We start from the raw sequence: 19460 nt of genomic DNA, 5'->3' as shown, positions 1-19460 counted from the left end.
CAATCTGGCTGAGAATATAGCTCTCTCTCTTGAAGTTAAAAATTGTTTTGTCTGCGGGGAACGCACACTGGAGAACAATGGCCATGGGAAGCCAAAGAGGTCTTCCAAACCGATCTCAATCAATTGAACACGACTATAACTTACAAACGGAAACCACCCATATGAATGGGCTCTCCAACAGATGTCATTGGCAGACATTGCATATCTCGACAACATTCCCGAGTATATACTACCTCTGTTGGTAATTCCCCATGTACGGGGTGCTTACTGCTAACCTAACCAAACAAACCTGGTGGCAAACTGAGAATTTGACAATGCCCACACCATGTGGACTGAACAGTCCTCAACAAAACGTGGACTGCTGCTGGAGTGCCAACTACCTCTTCGCTGCACCAGACGGTTACTACTTCGTTTGTGGCCGCCGGGCATATGAATTACTACCGCTCAACTGGTATGGCACCTGTTTCCTAGCCACCATACGACCAAGTTTCTTTCTCTTACCAATCACAGCGGGTTGAAACGTTGGGTGTACCTGTCTATAGCCCTATGAAGCCAAACACACGTCGCAGAGCCCTAAAGTTTCTTATTGGTGATTGGAAAGTCAGGAGTGGCCCCCTGAGCGAATTGTACAATACTACGGCCCTGCCACATGGGCTGAAGATGGATCCTATGGATATAGAACCCAATATACATGTTGAATCGCATCATTCGCTTACAAGCAGTACTAGAACTCCTGACTAACGACTCTGCTATGGCACTCAATATCTTGGCCAAACAAACACCACCAGAATAATAACAGGCTGTCTACCAAAATCGTTTAGCCTTGGACTACCTCCTAGCACAGAAGGTGGGGTCTGTGGCAAAATTTAACCTCTCAAATTGTTGTTTGCAAGATCGATGATAAGAGCAAAGTATCGAGGAAATTACTGATCGCATGATCCGATAGCTCATGTCCCTGTGCAAACATGGACCGGTATCCTTGATTGGAACTTCTCACTACAATTGGCTTACTTCAATCCCCGGATTGAAGGACATCTTCATTCCTCTTTTGTTTTTTTATTCTAACTTGCATTCTGTTCCCTCTTTGTTTACCTCTTATTTTCAGAAATCTACGATCTATGATTGAAACCATTGCTGATCGCAGGGCTGCAGCTCATATTATGATGATCAATAAGTATGTGTCCAATTTCTACTTTCCCTGATTCTGAAGCATCTGACTCTGATGATATCTCTTTTGATTCTGATAATGATTATTTTGATACTAAACTCTAAACCCACCTAATTCACCGACAGGACCACTTTCTTTTGTTACTAGGGGAAAGCCGGGCTACAAAGGGGGTTGACGCCAGTAGGGCCCATCCGTCTCAACCCGTGAGTAACCAACGACCCTAGTACATCATTTTAGGTCCACTCTTACAGTTATTAGTATTGATTCTGCTTCTCTTTCAGTTACTTAACAGCTGCAAATGATACTTCCACTCTCCATCGGCGTTGAAGTATCAAAGGGGGGAATGAAGGAGTCGATTCCATGAACCCCTGAAGACTGCATAGCTGTGAGTCCTCTCGTCTCATCATGCTGCAGTGAACGCACAGCCATCTTGATTTACTAACATTTGCAACGCAAATACACGTAATGACGTACTTACGACACTAACCGTTTAGTGAACGTGACTCCATTTTGGATTCATATTTGTTATTGTATGTAATACTAACGCTGTCGCGAATAATCTAACCCGTCAATTAAATGACGAAACAATAGTCTGATCATAAGCTACCACCTACTAGAGACCACGCTTAGCTATTGCTTGTCAGCAGTTTGTAAAATGTTTGTTCAGCAAAACCAGAACGCATGTGTGAAAGATAAGAACTGTAAAGTGTATAAAGGTTTGCTCCGAAGGGGCGTGGCATGCAGTTGTACTAAGCCGTTGTCTTAGATGCATCTTGCTGGCAATAAAAGTCTATCTTTACGGATCAGTTGTCTGGACCTCCTTACTGACAAAAAAGAGACGGTTACAGTAAGAGTAGGTTAAAGGGGATAGTGTATCGCGGGTTGGACCAACGCGGCCGAAAAGTGGATAGAAAGCGGGTTAGGAGCAGGGTAACCGCGGCCGCACTTTACTGTATTGACCTGAAAGTAAGTTGGGGGCCCAGGAGCCTGGGCTGCCACTAACCAAAATGGCGCCGTGGCCTTTAGCCCAGCCTCGGGAGCGGCAGATCGCTCCCGGGCCCTCTGCTGGAACACGAGGGGGGCGTCGGGAGGGTGGCACGGTGAGGCGGGGGACAGGCAGAATTTTGAAAGGGCACTTTTTGCCCTTTAAAAATGTTACCACGCCTGCCGCGGCGCCTCCCCCCCCCTAATCAGGACGCCCTGGGCACAGGCCTGGCTCGCCTAGTGGCTCTTCCGGCCCTGTCAGGGGTTATGGACGCGCATCCAAGCGCAGGTTAACCTGTGCGCCAGCTTGAGCGCGCGCTGTGTGGAAACGTTGCAACCCAAGCCCAGCCGGTGTTGGAGCTGCTTACCCTGCCACAAGGGGCACACGTGGCTTTAAATGGGGGTGAGGCAGAGAGAAATCACACCTGGCCCCCGATCCCGCCCCTATGTGCACTCAAACCTAGCCTTGGCCTCGCCCATCTCGCCCCTGTCTACAGATTTAAGCCCTGGTGAAAACAAGTCCGTCACTGCCATTTTTCTTCTTTTTTTTTTTACTTATTTTCTGAAATAACTGTGCAATATAGTAAAACAAAACCCCCCAAAGAATCATTTGTTTTAGAATGATCTCGAGCTTTCGAACGTAACCTCGCTCTTATTCGTTCCGCTAACCGCTTATCTGTCCGTCCGTCCCCCCCCCCCCGCACGCTCGCGCAGTTCCGCAGTCAGGGTAAATTCGCACCGGTGCATTGTGGGAAGGCAGAGAGCTGGTCGGCAGGGTGAGCCGCCATCTTGGCTGTCGCGGGGGAAGCGGCTGCTGTTTTGTTTGATCCGTCAGATATCGCTGGCTGGAGGCCAGGGAGCGAGCAAACCCCCCCCCCTCCTCCCCAGAACGGCGGGTGTGTGCGCGCGTGCCGCTGCTGTAGCCGTTACTCTGTGAGTGCGCGCGCGCGCGCGGCGGGGGGGGGGCGGCTTTCCCTGCGGCGCGTGCTGCTAGCACGGTTTGGCTGGCGGGCGGGGGGGGGAGATCTAGATCTAAAAGGAGAAGAATGAGGCCGAAGCCCGCGGCGGCGGCGGCGAGCAATGGGCCGCTCTCGCAGCCGCAGCTCGTCGCGTTCCAAGCACGCGAAGAGCGGGAAGCACACAAGAAGCGGAGCCGGTCGCGCTCGCGGGAGAAGGAGCGGGTCAGAAGCGCTCCAAGTCGCGGGAGGGCAAGCGGAGCCGGCGGCGGGAGTCCCGCTCCCGCTCGCGCTCCAACACGGCGGTGTCCCGGCGCGAGCGCGCCGCCTCGCCCCCGACCGCATTGACATTCGGGCGCACAGTGAGCAAGCGCAGCAGCCTGGACGAGAAGCAGAAGCGCGAGGAGGAGGAGAAGAAGGCCGAGATGGAGCGGCAGCGCAAGATGTAAGTGAGCGCGCGCCTCCGTCCCCCCCCCCCCCAAATCTACCCCAGGTAAACGTTTGCCGGAGAAGGTGGAGGGGGCCTAGAAGGGAAAGGACATGCAGAGTATCTGCATGGGTTTGAATGGCAGTGAGGGTCAATAACAGGCCCTTGCCTATTTGGATTTGTTTTTTTAACTTAATTACCGGCGTTTAGAAATCTAGATCGGGGACTGGATGTACTACCCTGCACCAGAAGATTTACAGTCCCAAATTTGTAGCTGAGGCCATTGTTTGGGTGAAATGAATTGTCAGTGGGAGGGATAAGTGATTTTGAACCCTGGTTTCCCCTAGATATCTCCGATTTCTAGGTTACTGCATCAGTAATAGTGCTTTTGATTTGGTGTATAACGATTGGGAGTTTCTAGTTTAAAGAAAGGAGTGCTTCCCTTTGCCCAAAATGTGAGTGGTGCGCACAAGTATATACACACACACACGCTTTATGCTGAGAAAAAAAAGCACATCATGCGTTGAGTATCAGCCGTTGTATTGGGATATATCTTCACACACAGAATATGACACAAATAAGGGCATCAGACTCATCTGTTTGCTCAGTCCTGGTGCAGTGCTGCAGAGCCTACCTAATCTCGAATCTAACCCTGTGCTAATCCTATATTTTCTTGAATTAATACTGGACTTCTCAATCTCCTCTGCAAAGTCTTCCAAATATCTACTGCCTTTCTGTGAAATCTTTCCTTATGTTCTGTGCAAAAAAAGAGCAGTGCCATGCATTTGCAGGCCCAATGCAATACCATGCACTGCGGCAACACGCAATGGGATGCGCGTTTTGGACGCATGTCCATAACCCCCGATGGGAAATGGGGGTTAGCTTGTCCAAAACGCTTGTCCATTCGAGCACGTAGCTAATAGCACTCTTCACATGTAGAGTACACGTCTATTAGTCTATTAGCTAATCCCCCGTGATGCAAAATATTTCCAAAGGGGCCAATGCACTCTTGCAATGTGGCAAATTTTACGCCAGCCCAGGACTGGCGTAAAGATCTGCAACACTCAAGGGTGCATTGTAAAAACCCAAAATGCCTGCTTTCTGTGATCCCTCCTACTAGTATCATCGTGATACTAAGTAGGAGGGGCCACCAAGAGTGGAATTATTAAAAAAAAAAATAAATAATAAAATTTCTGGCACCCAATATACACCCACAATATACACTGTCCATGCCACAGCTTCCCCTAGTGCCTTCTTTTTACCATGGCAGCCAATATTAATATAAAATTGGGCGCCCAGGAGAGGTGGATTGGCATTTTACGCATGCTGTTATTGCATTGGCCTGTTGGAGTACAATAATCCAAAGGAGCTGTACATGATAGTGGGAAGTGGAGGGTGTGGGGGAGATGTGCACTGATGGGAAGAGAGATCACTGGGTGATAGTATCTGATCTCAAGAAACAGTGTAACTGTAAGCATCAAGAGAGACATAAACAGGAAAAAAAAAAAGGAGTCAGGTCATTGGTGAGGTGTCACACTAGAATACTGTGCTCAGTTCTGGAGGCTCTATCTGAAAAAGGATAGAGAGAGTCTAGAGGTAGTACAGACAAAGATAACAGAGTCTTGAGGACCTGACCATGTGTATTGTAGAGAAGAGGTCAGATGGGTGGTGGAGGGGGTATGAAACAGACATTTAAATGCCCAAGAGAGATCAGTGCAGAAATAGTTATTTCCAACGGAAAGGAAGCTGTAGAACTAGGGGTTGCAACTTGAAACTACAAGAGGAGGTAGACTCAGATACAATATCAGAAAATATTTTTTCATGAGAGGGTGGTGATACTCTCCAGGAGAAGATGATGGAGACAAATGGTGATAGAACAAAAGGCGTGGGATAAATACAGAAGATAGAAACAAAACACTGGAGTACACTGCATGGAACAGTGATACAACCCCAAACCACATTGAAATGATTGTATTGTGCTTCCAAGAAAGGCATGGAGGTAACTGCATAGAGCAGGAATTACCCTCATGCCTTCAGTCTAGAGTTGCAACTTGCATGGAAGGGCAGTTACAATCCTAAACACCTTGGCTGGACCCTTTGGTTTGGGTTTTTTTTTTTTTTTCTGCTGTCATTGACTATGTTGTTCCTGAATCTACCCCAGGTAAGTTGGTATACAAGTGGGTTTTCGCTTAGTGATGCAACTGCTCTGGTAGGAAGCACTGGTGTCAGGATTCAGGAGGGAAGTGGGCTCTTCAGTACCAATCCAAGCCTGGGAGGCAGCAGCTGGGGTGGATAGAGAAGAGGAGGAAGTGAGGGCTGCATTTGGATGGGTTGGAGCATGAAGAAGCAGAACAGGGCTGATGCTAGAAGGGAGAGGATGAGGGCTGCAGGGTGGAGATTACTAAAGGATACAGTAAATTATAGAAAAAGATGCACAATTTCACATTTAATATTTCAGAATGTGTGTGTAAAAACAAATACATGTACAATGGCCAAAATATGTAACATGAGAACAATGACATTATAGAAGGGTTAGCAAAATCTTTTGACTGTCAAAACAATTAGCTGTTCTGAAGGTCCAAACAATCAACAATCTAATAGCCAACACAAACTGTTCTTCACCAAATGGCTGTATGAAGGGAATAAAGGTCAATAATGAAGAAAAATGTCATACCTTTTTACTGGGCGTACTTAAAGAATGGCATAATGGTTAGAACAGTTAGCTGAGAAATAGGAAAACCAGAGTTCAATTCCCACTTTTCCTACTGATAGTGCTGGTCACTTTGGGTAAGACACTTTTATATCCAGTTAGATTGTAATCTGTTTGGGGCAAGAATGCTTGTTCCATTATTAATGTAAGCCACCTTCATCTTTACTTGGAAAGTCAGGATAAAACTTCAAATTATATATTTCTTGGCTAGTTTTTGGAGCACACTTTTCTCTTAGTTCAGAGCAAAGCATCATGGTTGCCATGTAAATCCTCTTGGATACAAGGAATTAAGGGTCAGCAAAGAAGTTGTAGGTGGTACCTTCTTATTTGATTAATACATCTGTGACTAGCTTTCAAGAATTATTCTCTCTTCAGAGCAAAATATGACACCTGAGCATACAAATGAATCAGATTACATTACACTGACTGTGTGGTGGTTTCTGAGATGCTAAGCTGCATGCTCTGGCAACATCTATGCTGGTATTGACAGCTATTTAGATTATTACAACGTTTTGTGGTTTGATATGTGAAGATGTGCTGGATGTAAACTAAATAGGGTATCTTGTATAAGCTGAGATATGATGGCAGAAAGACCATATAGCTAGTCTACCTATCCATACAAGCTATTCGGCTCTGTAATCCCCGTTACTCCTTTAGAGGTCCCCTGTACTTATCTCTTGCTTTTTTGAATTCAGATATTGTCTTCCCTACCTCCACTCTGAGGCTATTCCATTCATCTACCTCCCTTTTATTTAAAGAATATTTCCTTAGATTGTTTGTTTATCCGCTTACACACTCATCCCAAGATTCCTTGTTCCAGAGCGTCCTTTCTGTTGAAAGCCCACCTCCTTCCTGGGCATTGATACCTTAGACATTTAAATACATGCATCATATCGCCCCCATATTTCCTTTCCTCTAGGGCAGGGGTGGGCACTTCCGGTCCTCGAGGGCCACAAACCAGTCTGGTTTTCAGGATATCCCTAATGAATATGCATGAGAGATTTGCATGCACTCTGCCTCAGTTGTATGCAAATCCATGTCATGCATATTCATTAGGATATCCTAAAACCTCGACAGGTTTGTGGCCCTCGGACTGGAATTGCCCACTCCTGCTCTAGGGCAATGGTTCTCAACTTTTTTTCTGTCGGGACACACATGACTGGTTCTTACATGCGTGACACACTGAACACATGATCGTCATGGGGCTAAATGTAGACACATACTCTGTATCTACAGGATCCACTCTGACCTCCCAACAATGGCTACAGAACAGAACTAGGACATTCCCCATTCAATCTACCATACAAAAAAGATATTTCTGGTATCATATCAGTAACAGCAACATAAACACTCTCCTACCAGGTGCAATAGCCCTTGTTATGAAAAAACAGTAATTTACCACCAATGCATTTCCTATTGAGAAAACACAACAAATAATATTGATACAAATGCCTACATGCTAGTAAAATACTTCACCTTGGTCACATACGCAGAATTGACCTTCAAGTACAGAAAGACCACAAATTACAAATATGGAAACTAAAAAAAAAACACTGCATTCTGTGCAAAACAAAACTATAGCACCTATCAGGCTTCCAGGATCTGCAATAATGTACACAAACTAATGTGCACAAAGTTACACCTGCATGATGGAACTCAAACAGTAACAGCCCTACCTATGAAAAGGCAGCACTGCAGAAATTACACCAGGTCCTAAACACTAATACACCGCCTATTAGGAAAACAGAACAAGCCTAGCTGCTATAGATCCCCTACCAAGAAACTACAAACTCGCAGAACACCTTTAGCTGGGTCATACATGCAGAACACAGACAGACCCTCACTAAATACAGAATAAAATGGCCATAAAGCTAATGTTTTTGTGTTGCTGCACTTCATACAGAGTTTGGCTTCTTGCTGTTTTCAGTTCAGTTTTTATCTCTACATTTCTATTTATACATTCCTTGAGAAATATAAAATTCTAAAACTAGAATATAAATGTTTCAAAACAGCTGATAAATGGAATAACAACCAATCATTAAAATTTTCAAAATTATGAAAAATTCTCCAAACACCAATAAAATATTTCTAACAGCAGACACATCACATAATACCCAATAATTAAAATGGCAGTCAATCAAGAAAGATAAGTTTTTAAAAAGCCACTTTTTACTTACCCTCTCCAGTAACTCTCCTACTCCTTTCCCTTTTAGACCAATAGCGCACACTAGAAGCAGCAAGGGCTGCTGAAGCTCTGTCATTGCACTCTTCTTCCTTAGGGCCCGTGACTAGTCTACCTCACAAACACATACACACTTACTCGCACACACCAGTCACCTCCCTGACCAATCTCTTTCTCGCACACACCAGTCACCTCCCTGACCAATCTTTCTCACACACTCGCATACACCAGTCACCTCCCTGACCAATCTTTCTCACACACTCGCATACACCAGTCACCTCCCTGACCAATCTTTCTCACACACTCGCACACACCAGTCACCTCCCTGACCAATCTCTCTTACTCGCACACACCAGTCACCTCCCTGACCAATATCTTGTTCTCATATGTTTTCTCTCTTACAAACTCACCGCCCAATCCCATCCCCATCACACATGGCAGCTACAGCACAAGGTAGCCAGTATGCTGGAAACTGCAGCAGGAGTGACCTCTCCTGCCTGCAGCAGCAAGAAGGCAGCACTCAGCTGTTTGCGTGTGCTGCTATCATGGCACACAGCAGTCAGCTGAGAATGCAATTCTATACTTTTTCTTCTCACCCCAGCTTTTTATTTTTTTGCAGTTTATTATTATTTTTATATTTTCTTGTTGGTGTCATGCTGGCGAGAGAAGGGGAGGTCAGAACTGGGGGGATCAGTGGCACCGTACTCCCTGGCATAGTGGCCTGCCAGCACCAAGCTTCAGCTCCGGGTCTGGGCAGCTGATGGACGGATTTCCCCCAACAGCCGCGCAGCAGGAAATCCTGGCGGCTACGTTCTCAGCTGACTGCTCTGTGCCACAATGATCTCTGCACAGGCAAACTGCTGAGTGTACTGGGACCGGGGAGAGCCTTGGGATGCAGTTTCTGCAGCAACAGCATGCACGCATGGCCTTTTTTCTTCTTCCCGAGTGTCTGGTAAACATCACTTCCTCTTCCGGGCCACGGGCGGGAAGAAGAAAAGGTCATGTTCTTGTTGCCGGCTTCCATAGCCCGGGCAGGAACAGCAGCAGTGTTCATCTCGCTGAGGTGAAAGGGAGGGGACGAGCAGCGGGTGCGCGACATACCTGCTGAGAACCGCTGCTCTAGGGTATACATGTTTAGATCTTTAAATCTATACATGTTTGGCAGAAAACATCTTCAAACAGTGGGGGTTTCCCATAATAGATCTCTTTGCTATGGAAGCCAACAGACAAGTCTAAACCTTTTGCTCAATTTATCCCAGCAATCAAAGGCTCCTGATGCCTTTCTCATTCCATGGACACCAGGCTTGATATATGCCTACCCTCCTATTCCACTCATATCTCGAACGATTCAGAAATGCATCCAGGACATGTCAGGCATGATTTTAATAGCCCCGGCGTGGCCGAGTCAGCCTTGGTATGCGTACCTCATGAGACTTTCCATTCATCCACCAATAACACTACAAAATCTTCCACATCTTCTGACTCAGGAAGGGGGCTCCCTACTTCACCCCACGAATCAATCCCTTCATCTCACAGCATGAAGATTGAAAGGCAAATACTGACTCCCTTAGGTTTATCTTCTCAACTGGAGGATATTCTCATTGCTTCATGAAAACCTTCAACCAGACGCAATTACAAGGGAAAGTGGCAGTGGTACTTGAACTGGTGTAGTCCAAAAAATATAAATCCCTTTTCATCCACTGCCACCCAACTATTACAATACCTGCACACGCTTTACGAAGCAGGATTAACCACCACCGGTACGAGTTCATATCAGTGCCATAACAGCCTTTCACGAAGCTTTTAATAATCTCTCAATTTCTAACCACCCGTTAATTTCCGGATTCATGAAGGGAATGATATGACTTTGCCCACCGGTGACTAAACCTCCAATTCCATGGGATTTAAACGTAGTACTGGAACAACTAATGCTTCCACCTTTTGAACCATTAGACTCTAGCCACATCAAATATATGACATGGAAGACAATTTTTCTCATTGCCATAACTTCTGCAAGGAGAGTCAGCGAACTTCAAGTCTTGGTTCACTACTCCCCCTTATCTAGAACTCTACCATGACAAGGTGACACTTCGTCCTTGCCCTTCTTTTCTACCTAAGATGGTAACATTTTTTTCATCTCAGTCAAACTATAACTCTACCTATTTTTATGCCAAAACCGCATACTAACGAATGTGAAAAGCTTTTGCACACGTTGGACTGTAAGTAAGTGTGTTAGCTTACTATAAGAAATGGACTCAATCAACTTCAAGGCCTCAACTGTTCCTTTCTTTAACCTGAATGACCCTGGAGAACCAGTATCAAAAAGGACCATAGCCAGTTGGTTATCACAATGCATACTTTTTTGCTACTATAAACGTTCCATTAAACTACTCACAAAGCCTCAGGCGCACCAAATCCACGCCACTGCAGCATCTGTTGCCCACTTGAACAAAGTTTTTCCTTAATTGATATCTGCAAAGCGGCAACATGGTCGTCCATTCATACCTTCACATCGCATTATTGCCTCCAACAGCAAACTACCTCTGATGCAGCACTAGGCACAGCAGTCTTATCACTCAAAAGCATATGAGACTGTCTACCACTTCAGGGGTTGCTGTCCAAACCTCCAAAGAATGAATATACATGGACATAACCCTGGAGCTTGGGAGTCCCAGACAGCATGGCTAATTCAGCCCTGCTATCGACGGGAAAAAACAAGTTTGCTTACCGTAAACGGTGTTTTCGTAGATAGGATTCATTAGCCATGCTGACCCACCCTCCTCCCTAGACAGTCACAAGTAGACATGCATATCTTCCTAACTTACCTCTCGCTTGGCTACAAAGAAACTGAAGAGGTGAGGGAACCGCGCGGGAACACCACCGCGCAGACACACGGAGTCAAAAACTCTGTGCTCAGCTGAGGAAACTCCGCCTACTCGGGATTGCAATGCTTCCCATACAGCATGGCTAATTCATCCTGCTATCTACGGAAACACCATTTACAGTAAGCAAACTTGCTTTTATCCCCATATGGTTTGAATTCTGAATTGGATTGCACAATATTTTTATAATATGGACTTTCATCAATTGGTTCTTTAAATTGTCTATAGTCAGGAAGTACCATACTAACATCACATTATAACTGTCATTACATCTACAGTTTTTTGAACTTGGTGTTTAGAGAACTGTTTCTCTGGAGGATCTCTTTTTAATGTTTGAGAAGAGTAGCTGTCTGAGAGAACAGTTTGTTCTCTCAGACAGCTACTCAGAAACAGTTTTCAGACAGTTTGTTTTTGTTTAGTTTTGTTTTTTCTATCATGTAGTTTATTATGAAACATTAGCTAATGTCAGGTTTTTTATGTGCTGGTAAAGAAAAGAAGAATACTCTTGATAAGGTGAATTGACCAAGAAGACCAGGTTGTCCCTTTAGAGACTTAACACTGACTGGCTTACAGACACCTTTAATTATCACTATCATATCGTTTCTTGTCTTGATGTAATACTTTATAGATTTGTGCTGTCTCCCTTGTTATCGAGATTATTTTGGGACAGCTTGTAATGCTCTCTCTTACAGGCCGATACAGTAAGGGCGCGTAAGAAAAAGTGCGGCAGTGCCGGGCGCCCGCTCATTTGCTGCGCGCACAGTTCGGATCACATACCGCTCGATACAGTATTTAAATGGCATGCAAATGCAAGCTGCGTCCATGAAGCGCAATCCATTTTACTGTATAGAGCGCTATACAGCGCCTATACAGTAAAACTATACAGTAAAACCATCTACTTCCTGGTACCTGTCATTTGACATGACAGGTACCAGGAAGTGGATGGTTCTCCTACGCTCAGGCATCGGGGATTGCCAGTCCTCTCTCCCCCCCCCCCCCCCCGCTTCCGAAGCAAGGCGCAGGGCGAAAATCGACTCGACATGTTATTAAAGCAAATAGAAATTGTAACAAAAATAAACTTACTGCATGCTTCCAGCAGCCCCAGTCCTCTCTCCCCTGCCTCCCGGGGGCAGCCGGCGGCAAAAGCGGCTTCCAACAGCCCCGTCGGCGAAGGTGCATGAATGCACTTCCAATTTGAGCGTTCAAGCAGCGAAGGCGTACACCATGACCTCGGACGTCCATCCGGGTGCTCAGGTCACAGCGTGCGCTTATGCGCATTCGCTGCTTGAGCGCCCAAATTGGACGTGCGTTCATGCGCTTTTGCTGCCGGCTGCCCCCGGGAGGCAGGGGGGCCGCGGTGGGCGCCTCGGGAGGAGGGGAGAGAGGACTGGGGCTGCTGGAAGCATGCAGTAAGTTTACTTTTGTTACAATTTCTATTTGCTTTAATAACATGTCGAGTCGATTTTTGCCCTGCGCCTTGCTTCGGGAGGGGGGGGAGAGAGGACTGGCAATCCCCGATGCTCGAGCGTAGGAGAACCAGGCCACACCATTACTTGCTTGCTCCAACCCACCCACTTATTTGACCGGAGCCTGCCTATTGCTGTCACATCCCTCTAATGCCAGGGTCAGGGTAGGCGGTAAATTAGCGGGTTAAAAAGGCGATAATCGGGCCGCACGTTACTGTATGGGAGGGAATAGCTAATCTGATCGTTTACATATCATATACATGCCGCGGGGGAAAGGGATACCCGTTGATTTAAAGAAGCGGTAAGGATGGGTTAAAAGGGATAGTGAGTCGCGGGTTAGACTTACGTGGCCAAATTGTGGGTTAGAAACAGTGTAACTGCGACCGCGCTTTACTGTATCGGCCTGTTAGTTTTTTGTTCTACACAGAAATTTCACAGAGGCAGAGGGGGGATACGACATGTCTACCATCACCAATTACCAGAGCTCTTGCACCAACAAAATTAATGGAACAAGGGCTATGCCTGGAAACAGCAGATCCCATTTGCTCTCTGGTACCTCTCACATCTAATTAGCCTCCAGTTCAAATTTTGCAACCCAAATGATGTGCAGGATTCCATTCTGATATCCGAAGGTGTTCCACTGGCCCACGCTAGTACGAAGAGCACATTGGCTCCTTGACCAGATAGTGGAGCTGGTGAAGGATTTCATTGCCTCTGTAGTGGCTAAGGATACTTTCCAGTCTCTCTTCCAGGATATCAGATTTGCTTCCATGAGAGAGAATCCCAGTATCCCCAGTTCGGCTGGATAATCCATTAGAACCCCTGCGATGTGGTTCAAGCATACAGCATTTGCTTGCAGCTGAGTCTAGTCGGTCAGAGAAGGTCCACCAGTAGTACACCCCTCCAAGGCAACCAAGGATCCCTTCTCAATCACTACCTTAATCATTTTGGGTCCTGTAGCAATGTTTCTACATCTCTAGGTTCTGAAGAGGGGTAGACAGTAATCCCTTCTGACCCCCTTCTGGACTATACAGAATGCTTATCCCCACTAGAGGCCTTTTTGAAGCTGGGAAAAGCACTTGGCATTAATGTTCATAAGAACAAGGATCTGCGCGGAAACATCTTTGGCCTCCAAATTCTGCACACACTGGCAGAGCCAGTAGCAATCCTGATCCATTATATCCTGCAAGATTTGAAAACCAGAAAGTAGCAAAATCCTATTTCCTGTGTACCAGGTGCAAGGAAAACTAGACCTTAAGTACAGAGGACACAAATCACCAGGATTTGGAACAGTGCAGTTAACCCACCAATCAATTATGGTAGAATCAATTCTTAAAGCAAAGAAAACAAATATACTTGAATACTCCACCAGGGAAGGATTCCAGGCTATTTGCAATTTTGGGAAACAGATGTTCCAGAGCTCTATGCTTAATGCATGAATTTCCATTCACCAATTTTATATGGTTCAATGATTGTATATAAATACTAAAGCCTTCCTTTCAACTCCTGCAGACGTGGAATTGCATACCCTCAACTACTCTTGGATACAGAAGAGTGTGTACGTCCCTAAGAGCCAGTAGCCTTTGCACTGACATCCATGACAAATTGGTGGATGTCCCCTTTCTGGGTGATCACCTCTTCAAAGAAAAGTCCAGAGAAACAGTGGTTTAAATAAAGGAGCAGCATGTGGCAGGTCAGTCTCTCTTCACAGGACTGGATCAACAGTCTTCTGCAAGGCACACTTACTGTGTTTTTAAAAGACTGTATTTCCAGAGATGCCCTTTTCTACAACGCCAACGATACCAAGTGCCACCTCTTCTGCAACAGCAATATCTTCAGACTCTCATTCAACAGTGTGAATGCAGTCAACCAAAAGCAAGGCAGCAAGTCCAGCCAAAATCTGGACCAAGTTTTTGATCACCTTGCCAACCTGGCAACAGTCCTCGCTGGTAGAGTACTGTTACTGGGTTGGAAGTATGGAAGATCACTAGAAGTTGTGGATTCTGGGTACCACTTGCGTTTGGCCCAGCTTCTATATGGGTAGGAATCCCATGTGTGTTGGGTAAGAGTATAGTATACTACTGTCCACCTGGACAAAATGGTTAGATGATGAAATGCTAAGAAATCAGGGAAGCTAACCAATTTCAATTCTTCCAATATTGACTGGGTAAATATAATATCAGGACATGTTAGAAACAAAGTTCCTGGATGGAATAAATGACTGCTTCATGAAGCAATTGGTTCAGGAACCAAGGAGAGGGGGAGCTATTTTAGATTTAATTCTTAGTGGAACACAGGAATATGTGAGAGACGCAACGGTGGTTGGGCCACTTGGTGATAGTGATCATAATATGATCAAAATTGAACTAATAACTGGATGGGACAATAAGTAAATCTACAGCTCTAACACTAAATTTTTAAAAGGGAAACTTTGATAAAATGAGGAAAATAGAAAAAAACTGAAAGGTGCAGCTGCAAAGGTTAAGTGTTCAACGGGCATGGATATTTAAAAATACAATCTCAGAAGCGCGGTCCAGATATATTCCACGCATTAAGAAAGGTGGAAGGAAGACAAAGCGATTACCGGCATCGTTAAAAGGTGAGGTGAAAGAGGCTATATTAGTAAAAAAAAAAAAAAAAACCTTCAAAAATTGGAAGAAGGATCCATCTGAAGAAAATAGGACAAAACATAAACATTAAGTATAAAACATTGATAAGACAGACGAAGAGCGAATTTGAAAAGAAGTTGGCCATAGAGGCAAAAACTTTTCTAAATATCAGAAGCAAGAAACCTGTGAGGGAGTCAGTTGGACCGTTAGATGACCAAGGGGTTAAAGGGGCTCTTAGGGAAGATAAGGCCATTGCAGAAAGACTCATTGCTTCTGTGTTTTACTAATGAGGATGTTGGGGAGATACCGGTTCCGGAGATGGTTTTCAAGGGTGATGAGTCAGATGAACCAAATCTCTGTGAACCTGGAAGATGTAGTAGGCCAGATTGACAAACTAAAGAGTAGCAAATCACCTGGACCGAATGGTATACATCCCAGGGTTCTGAAGAAGCTAAAAAATGAAATTTCTGATCTATTAGTTTAAAATTTGTAACCTCTCATTAAAATCATCCATTGTATCTGAAGACTGGAGGGTGGCCAATGTAACCCCAATATTTAAAAAGGGCTCCAGGGGTGATCCGGGAAACTATAGACCAGTGAGCCTGACTTCTTCAGTGCCAGGAAAAATAGTAGAAACTATTCTAAAGATCAAAATCACAGAACATATAGAAAGACATGGTTTAATGGAACACAGTCAACATGGATTGACCCAAGGGAAGTCTTGCCTTACAATACTGCTTCATTTTTTTTGAAGTGCTTAATAAACATGTGGATAAAAGTGAACCGGTAGATGTAGTGTATTTAGATTTTCAGAAGGCGTTGCACAAAGTCCCTCATGAGAGGCTTCTAAGAAAACTAAAGTCATGGGATAGGTGTCCTTTCGTGGATTAGAAACTGGTTAAAAGACAGGAAACAGCATAAGAACATGCCATACTGGGTCAGACGAAGGGTCCTTCAAGCCCAGCATCCTGTTTCCAACAGTGTCCAAACCTGGCAAGTACCCAAAAACTGTCTATCCCATGCTACTGATTCTAGTAATAGAGGTGGCTATTTTCTAAGTCAACTTGATTAATACAGGTAATGGATTTCTCCAAGAACTTATCCAATCCTTTTTTAAACTCAGCTACACTAAATGAACTAACCACATCCTCTGGCAACAAATTCCAGAGTTTGATTGTGCGTTTAGTGAAAAAGAACTTTCTCTGATTAGTTTTAAATGTGCCACATGCTAACTTCATGGAGTGCCCTCCTAGTCCTATTATCCAAAAGAGTAAGTAAACGATTCACATTTACCTGTTCTAGACCTCTCATGATTTTAAACACCTCTATTATATGCCCCCTCAGCAGTCTCTTCTCCAAGCTGAAAAGTCCTAACCTCTTTAGTCTTTCCTCAAAGGGGAGCTATTCCATCCCCTTTATCATTTTGGTCACCTTCTCTGTAACTTCTCCAGTGCAACTATATCTTTTTTGAGATGCAGCAACCAGAATTATACACATTATTCAAGGTGCGATCTCACCATGGAGGGATACAGAGGCATTATGACATATTCTGTTTTATTTTGTCCTTAGAGCCAAAGGATCTTGGTGATTGAGGATGGGGAGAAATAGATCTGAAAATGGAGGGAGATGGAATCTCAAGAGGAGGGAAATGAAGGAATCTCTGGTAGGCGTGGAAGGAGGATGGGGAGGATAGAGGGTAGAGAGGGAAGAGAATAAAGAAGGGGGAGGAGAGTTATTCTGAGATATGGAGAAGAAGAAATGATCTATTGTTGGTCAACAAACAGGGCAGAACTAGCCAGGTCACGTGGTGAAGTCATCCGGCACCTAATGGATTCAGTTTCTGTACAGGTTTTGCCTTGTGAGCCCCTCAAGTCTTTTTTTTTTTTTGTCTGAACTTCAGCACAAATGTGTACCCTGTCTCTCTCTCTTTATTTAGGTGATATTGTAGTGTCTTTAATTTTTCTTAATTTTTCTATTCTTTTGTTGCCTCGTTGCCTTGGCAGTGCGTGAAGCGGCACTTTTTAGTGCTAAAAGATTGTTCAAAGAAAATGTTTAGTACTAAGAAGTCCACTATCAGTGGCTTCAGGTACTACATGTGTGGTAGGAAAATATGCCTTACTGTTGTCTAGGATCGAACCACAACCAGTCTAAATGGTACAACTGTAGCTGGATGTCTCCAAGTTCTGGACTTCTGAGAGCTTGTAAGATGGAGGAATTGTGTAAGTCTGAAGAGCTGTAGCCTCTTCTGGCTCCCCAGGTGCTGAATTGAGCAGGAGCTCCTTGAGCAAGCTTCTCCCCTTGTTGGAGCAGGTCTGGGGCTCCTCCACCTTGTCAGGGAGGAAGTAGACAGAAAAAGCGCCATTCATTTGTCAGCAAGTCCTTTGCATACACCTCAGGGCCTAAGAAAAAGTAACACTCTGAGCTGACAGTGTAGTTGGCGCCAGTGAAGCTGTCAATGCAGTATTCACTGGTGCATCAAGCCTTGGTGCTGTCAATGCATCAAGCCTCAGCCGCATTGATGCTTCCTCCCTCTAGCCTTGGACTGAGGATGCGCATTTTCAGTACATTGGGCTTCAGTTCTACTGGCGCAACTTTTCATCAAATGGCCAAGGAATACGTGGCACTGAGGGAGATGTGCTCTTATTACCTCCTGTTTTACAGGTGATGTCCCCATCAAAGTTACTGGACCAAGGCCTTCGTCTGAATACACCAGATCCCGTCTTCTCTGTGGTGCCCCCACCCCCCCTGAAAAATTTTGCAAAGTTCAGAGGGTTTACAAGAAGACTCCATCTTGGTCTCTGAAGAGGATATTCCTTCTTCAGAGCATGGCAGTCTGGGCCAAGTGACAGATTTGGTGAAAACTTTCTTTACTGGTAGTTAAGGACAAAGAGGGCACTCATCAAACTCTCCTTTCCAGAATAACTAATTTGCTCCCTCATAAAGGAGCACTTACATCTCTGACCCAAGGGGTACTCCATCAGAATCCCCATAAGATAGTTTTGAGTCCTTGCTAGTCTCTTGCAGTGGAGTCCAGCTAGTTAGAGGGTGTTCACCAGAAATACTCCCCTTCGAGGCAGCCAAGGATCCTTCAGTTGCCCACATTATCATCGGGTTCCTGGATCAATGGGAATACTCTCATACCTCTCCAGAACATTCATCTCAACTTGAGGACCTCTCTTATTCCTGGATAAGTTGAGTAAGGTGCTGGGAGTTAATATCTTTAAGGACAAGGATCTTTGCACGGAGGTCTTAGGCCTTCTCTAGATATTTAGACATTCCGGCAGAACAGGCAGCAGTTCCAATCCATTTGATCCGGCAAGAATTGCAGACTAGAATGTAGGAGAATCTGATTTCTTGTGCCCCAGTAACCAAGACATTAGACCTCAAATATAGAGTCCAGACAATTCTGGGATTTGGGGTGGTACATCTGCCTCATTAATTGGGTATGAAAACAAAGAAGAAAATATTCTCCACTGCTTTACTAGGAAAAGATCCCTTACTGCTGGACAATTTTGGTTCAGTACTTACATGATTGCATACCTGCAGCTGCACATGGACACTGAAGAGTATATACACTGTCTTAGTCAGTTTACAGACGTTTGACATTACAGCCTAATCCTCACCAGTCTGTATCGGAGTACACTGAATGACTTGGTTAAGGGCCAGCAGTTTGTGTGACTGTCAATAAGCTAGCCGGATATTCCCTGCTTAGGAGATCACATCTTCAGAGACAAAAGCAAAGAAACAGCTGCTCAGGTCAGTGAGTAACATTGCAATCTAGTCAGTCGACCTCAAGGCGGCCCCACTTTGCTTTCAAGCAGTCAAAGTTTTAGAGACTCTTTCTGCAAATTCCAGCAGCAACAACTCCTGGCTCGAAGCCAATAGCATAAGAGACCCCAACTGAAAGGAACACAGCAGGTTTAGCCAAAACCCAGAATTCCCCCTCTCTGGTAGGAGGGAGAATTTGTCTCTACCTAGAAAAATGATGCAAGATTACCAAAGAATGATGGGTGTTCAAGATTGTAGAATATGGTTCCTGGTTGTATGTTTCTTGATTTCCCATACTTCTCCATTTC

The 19460-nt window shown here is 45.0% G+C and overlaps 1 protein-coding gene across 1 annotated transcript in view; it reads left to right on the top strand.

Moving 5' to 3' along the window:
- Window positions 1-2897: 2897 nt before the first annotated feature.
- Window positions 2898-19460, top strand: part of ARGLU1 (arginine and glutamate rich 1) — a 46936-nt gene continuing 30373 nt past the window's right edge. The window contains 3 exon segments of the mRNA XM_029604544.1: window positions 2898-3290; window positions 3293-3334; window positions 3337-3553. Of these exon segments, the coding sequence (XP_029460404.1) occupies window positions 3233-3290; window positions 3293-3334; window positions 3337-3553 (317 nt within the window). The 5' untranslated portion in view covers window positions 2898-3232.

The sequence above is a fragment of the Rhinatrema bivittatum genome, chromosome 5 (genome assembly GCF_901001135.1).
Source record: "Rhinatrema bivittatum chromosome 5, aRhiBiv1.1, whole genome shotgun sequence".
Taxonomy (NCBI): Eukaryota; Metazoa; Chordata; class Amphibia; order Gymnophiona; family Rhinatrematidae; genus Rhinatrema; species Rhinatrema bivittatum.
Note: the sequence above shows the minus strand (reverse complement) of the source record. Positions and strands in the feature narration are given on the sequence as shown.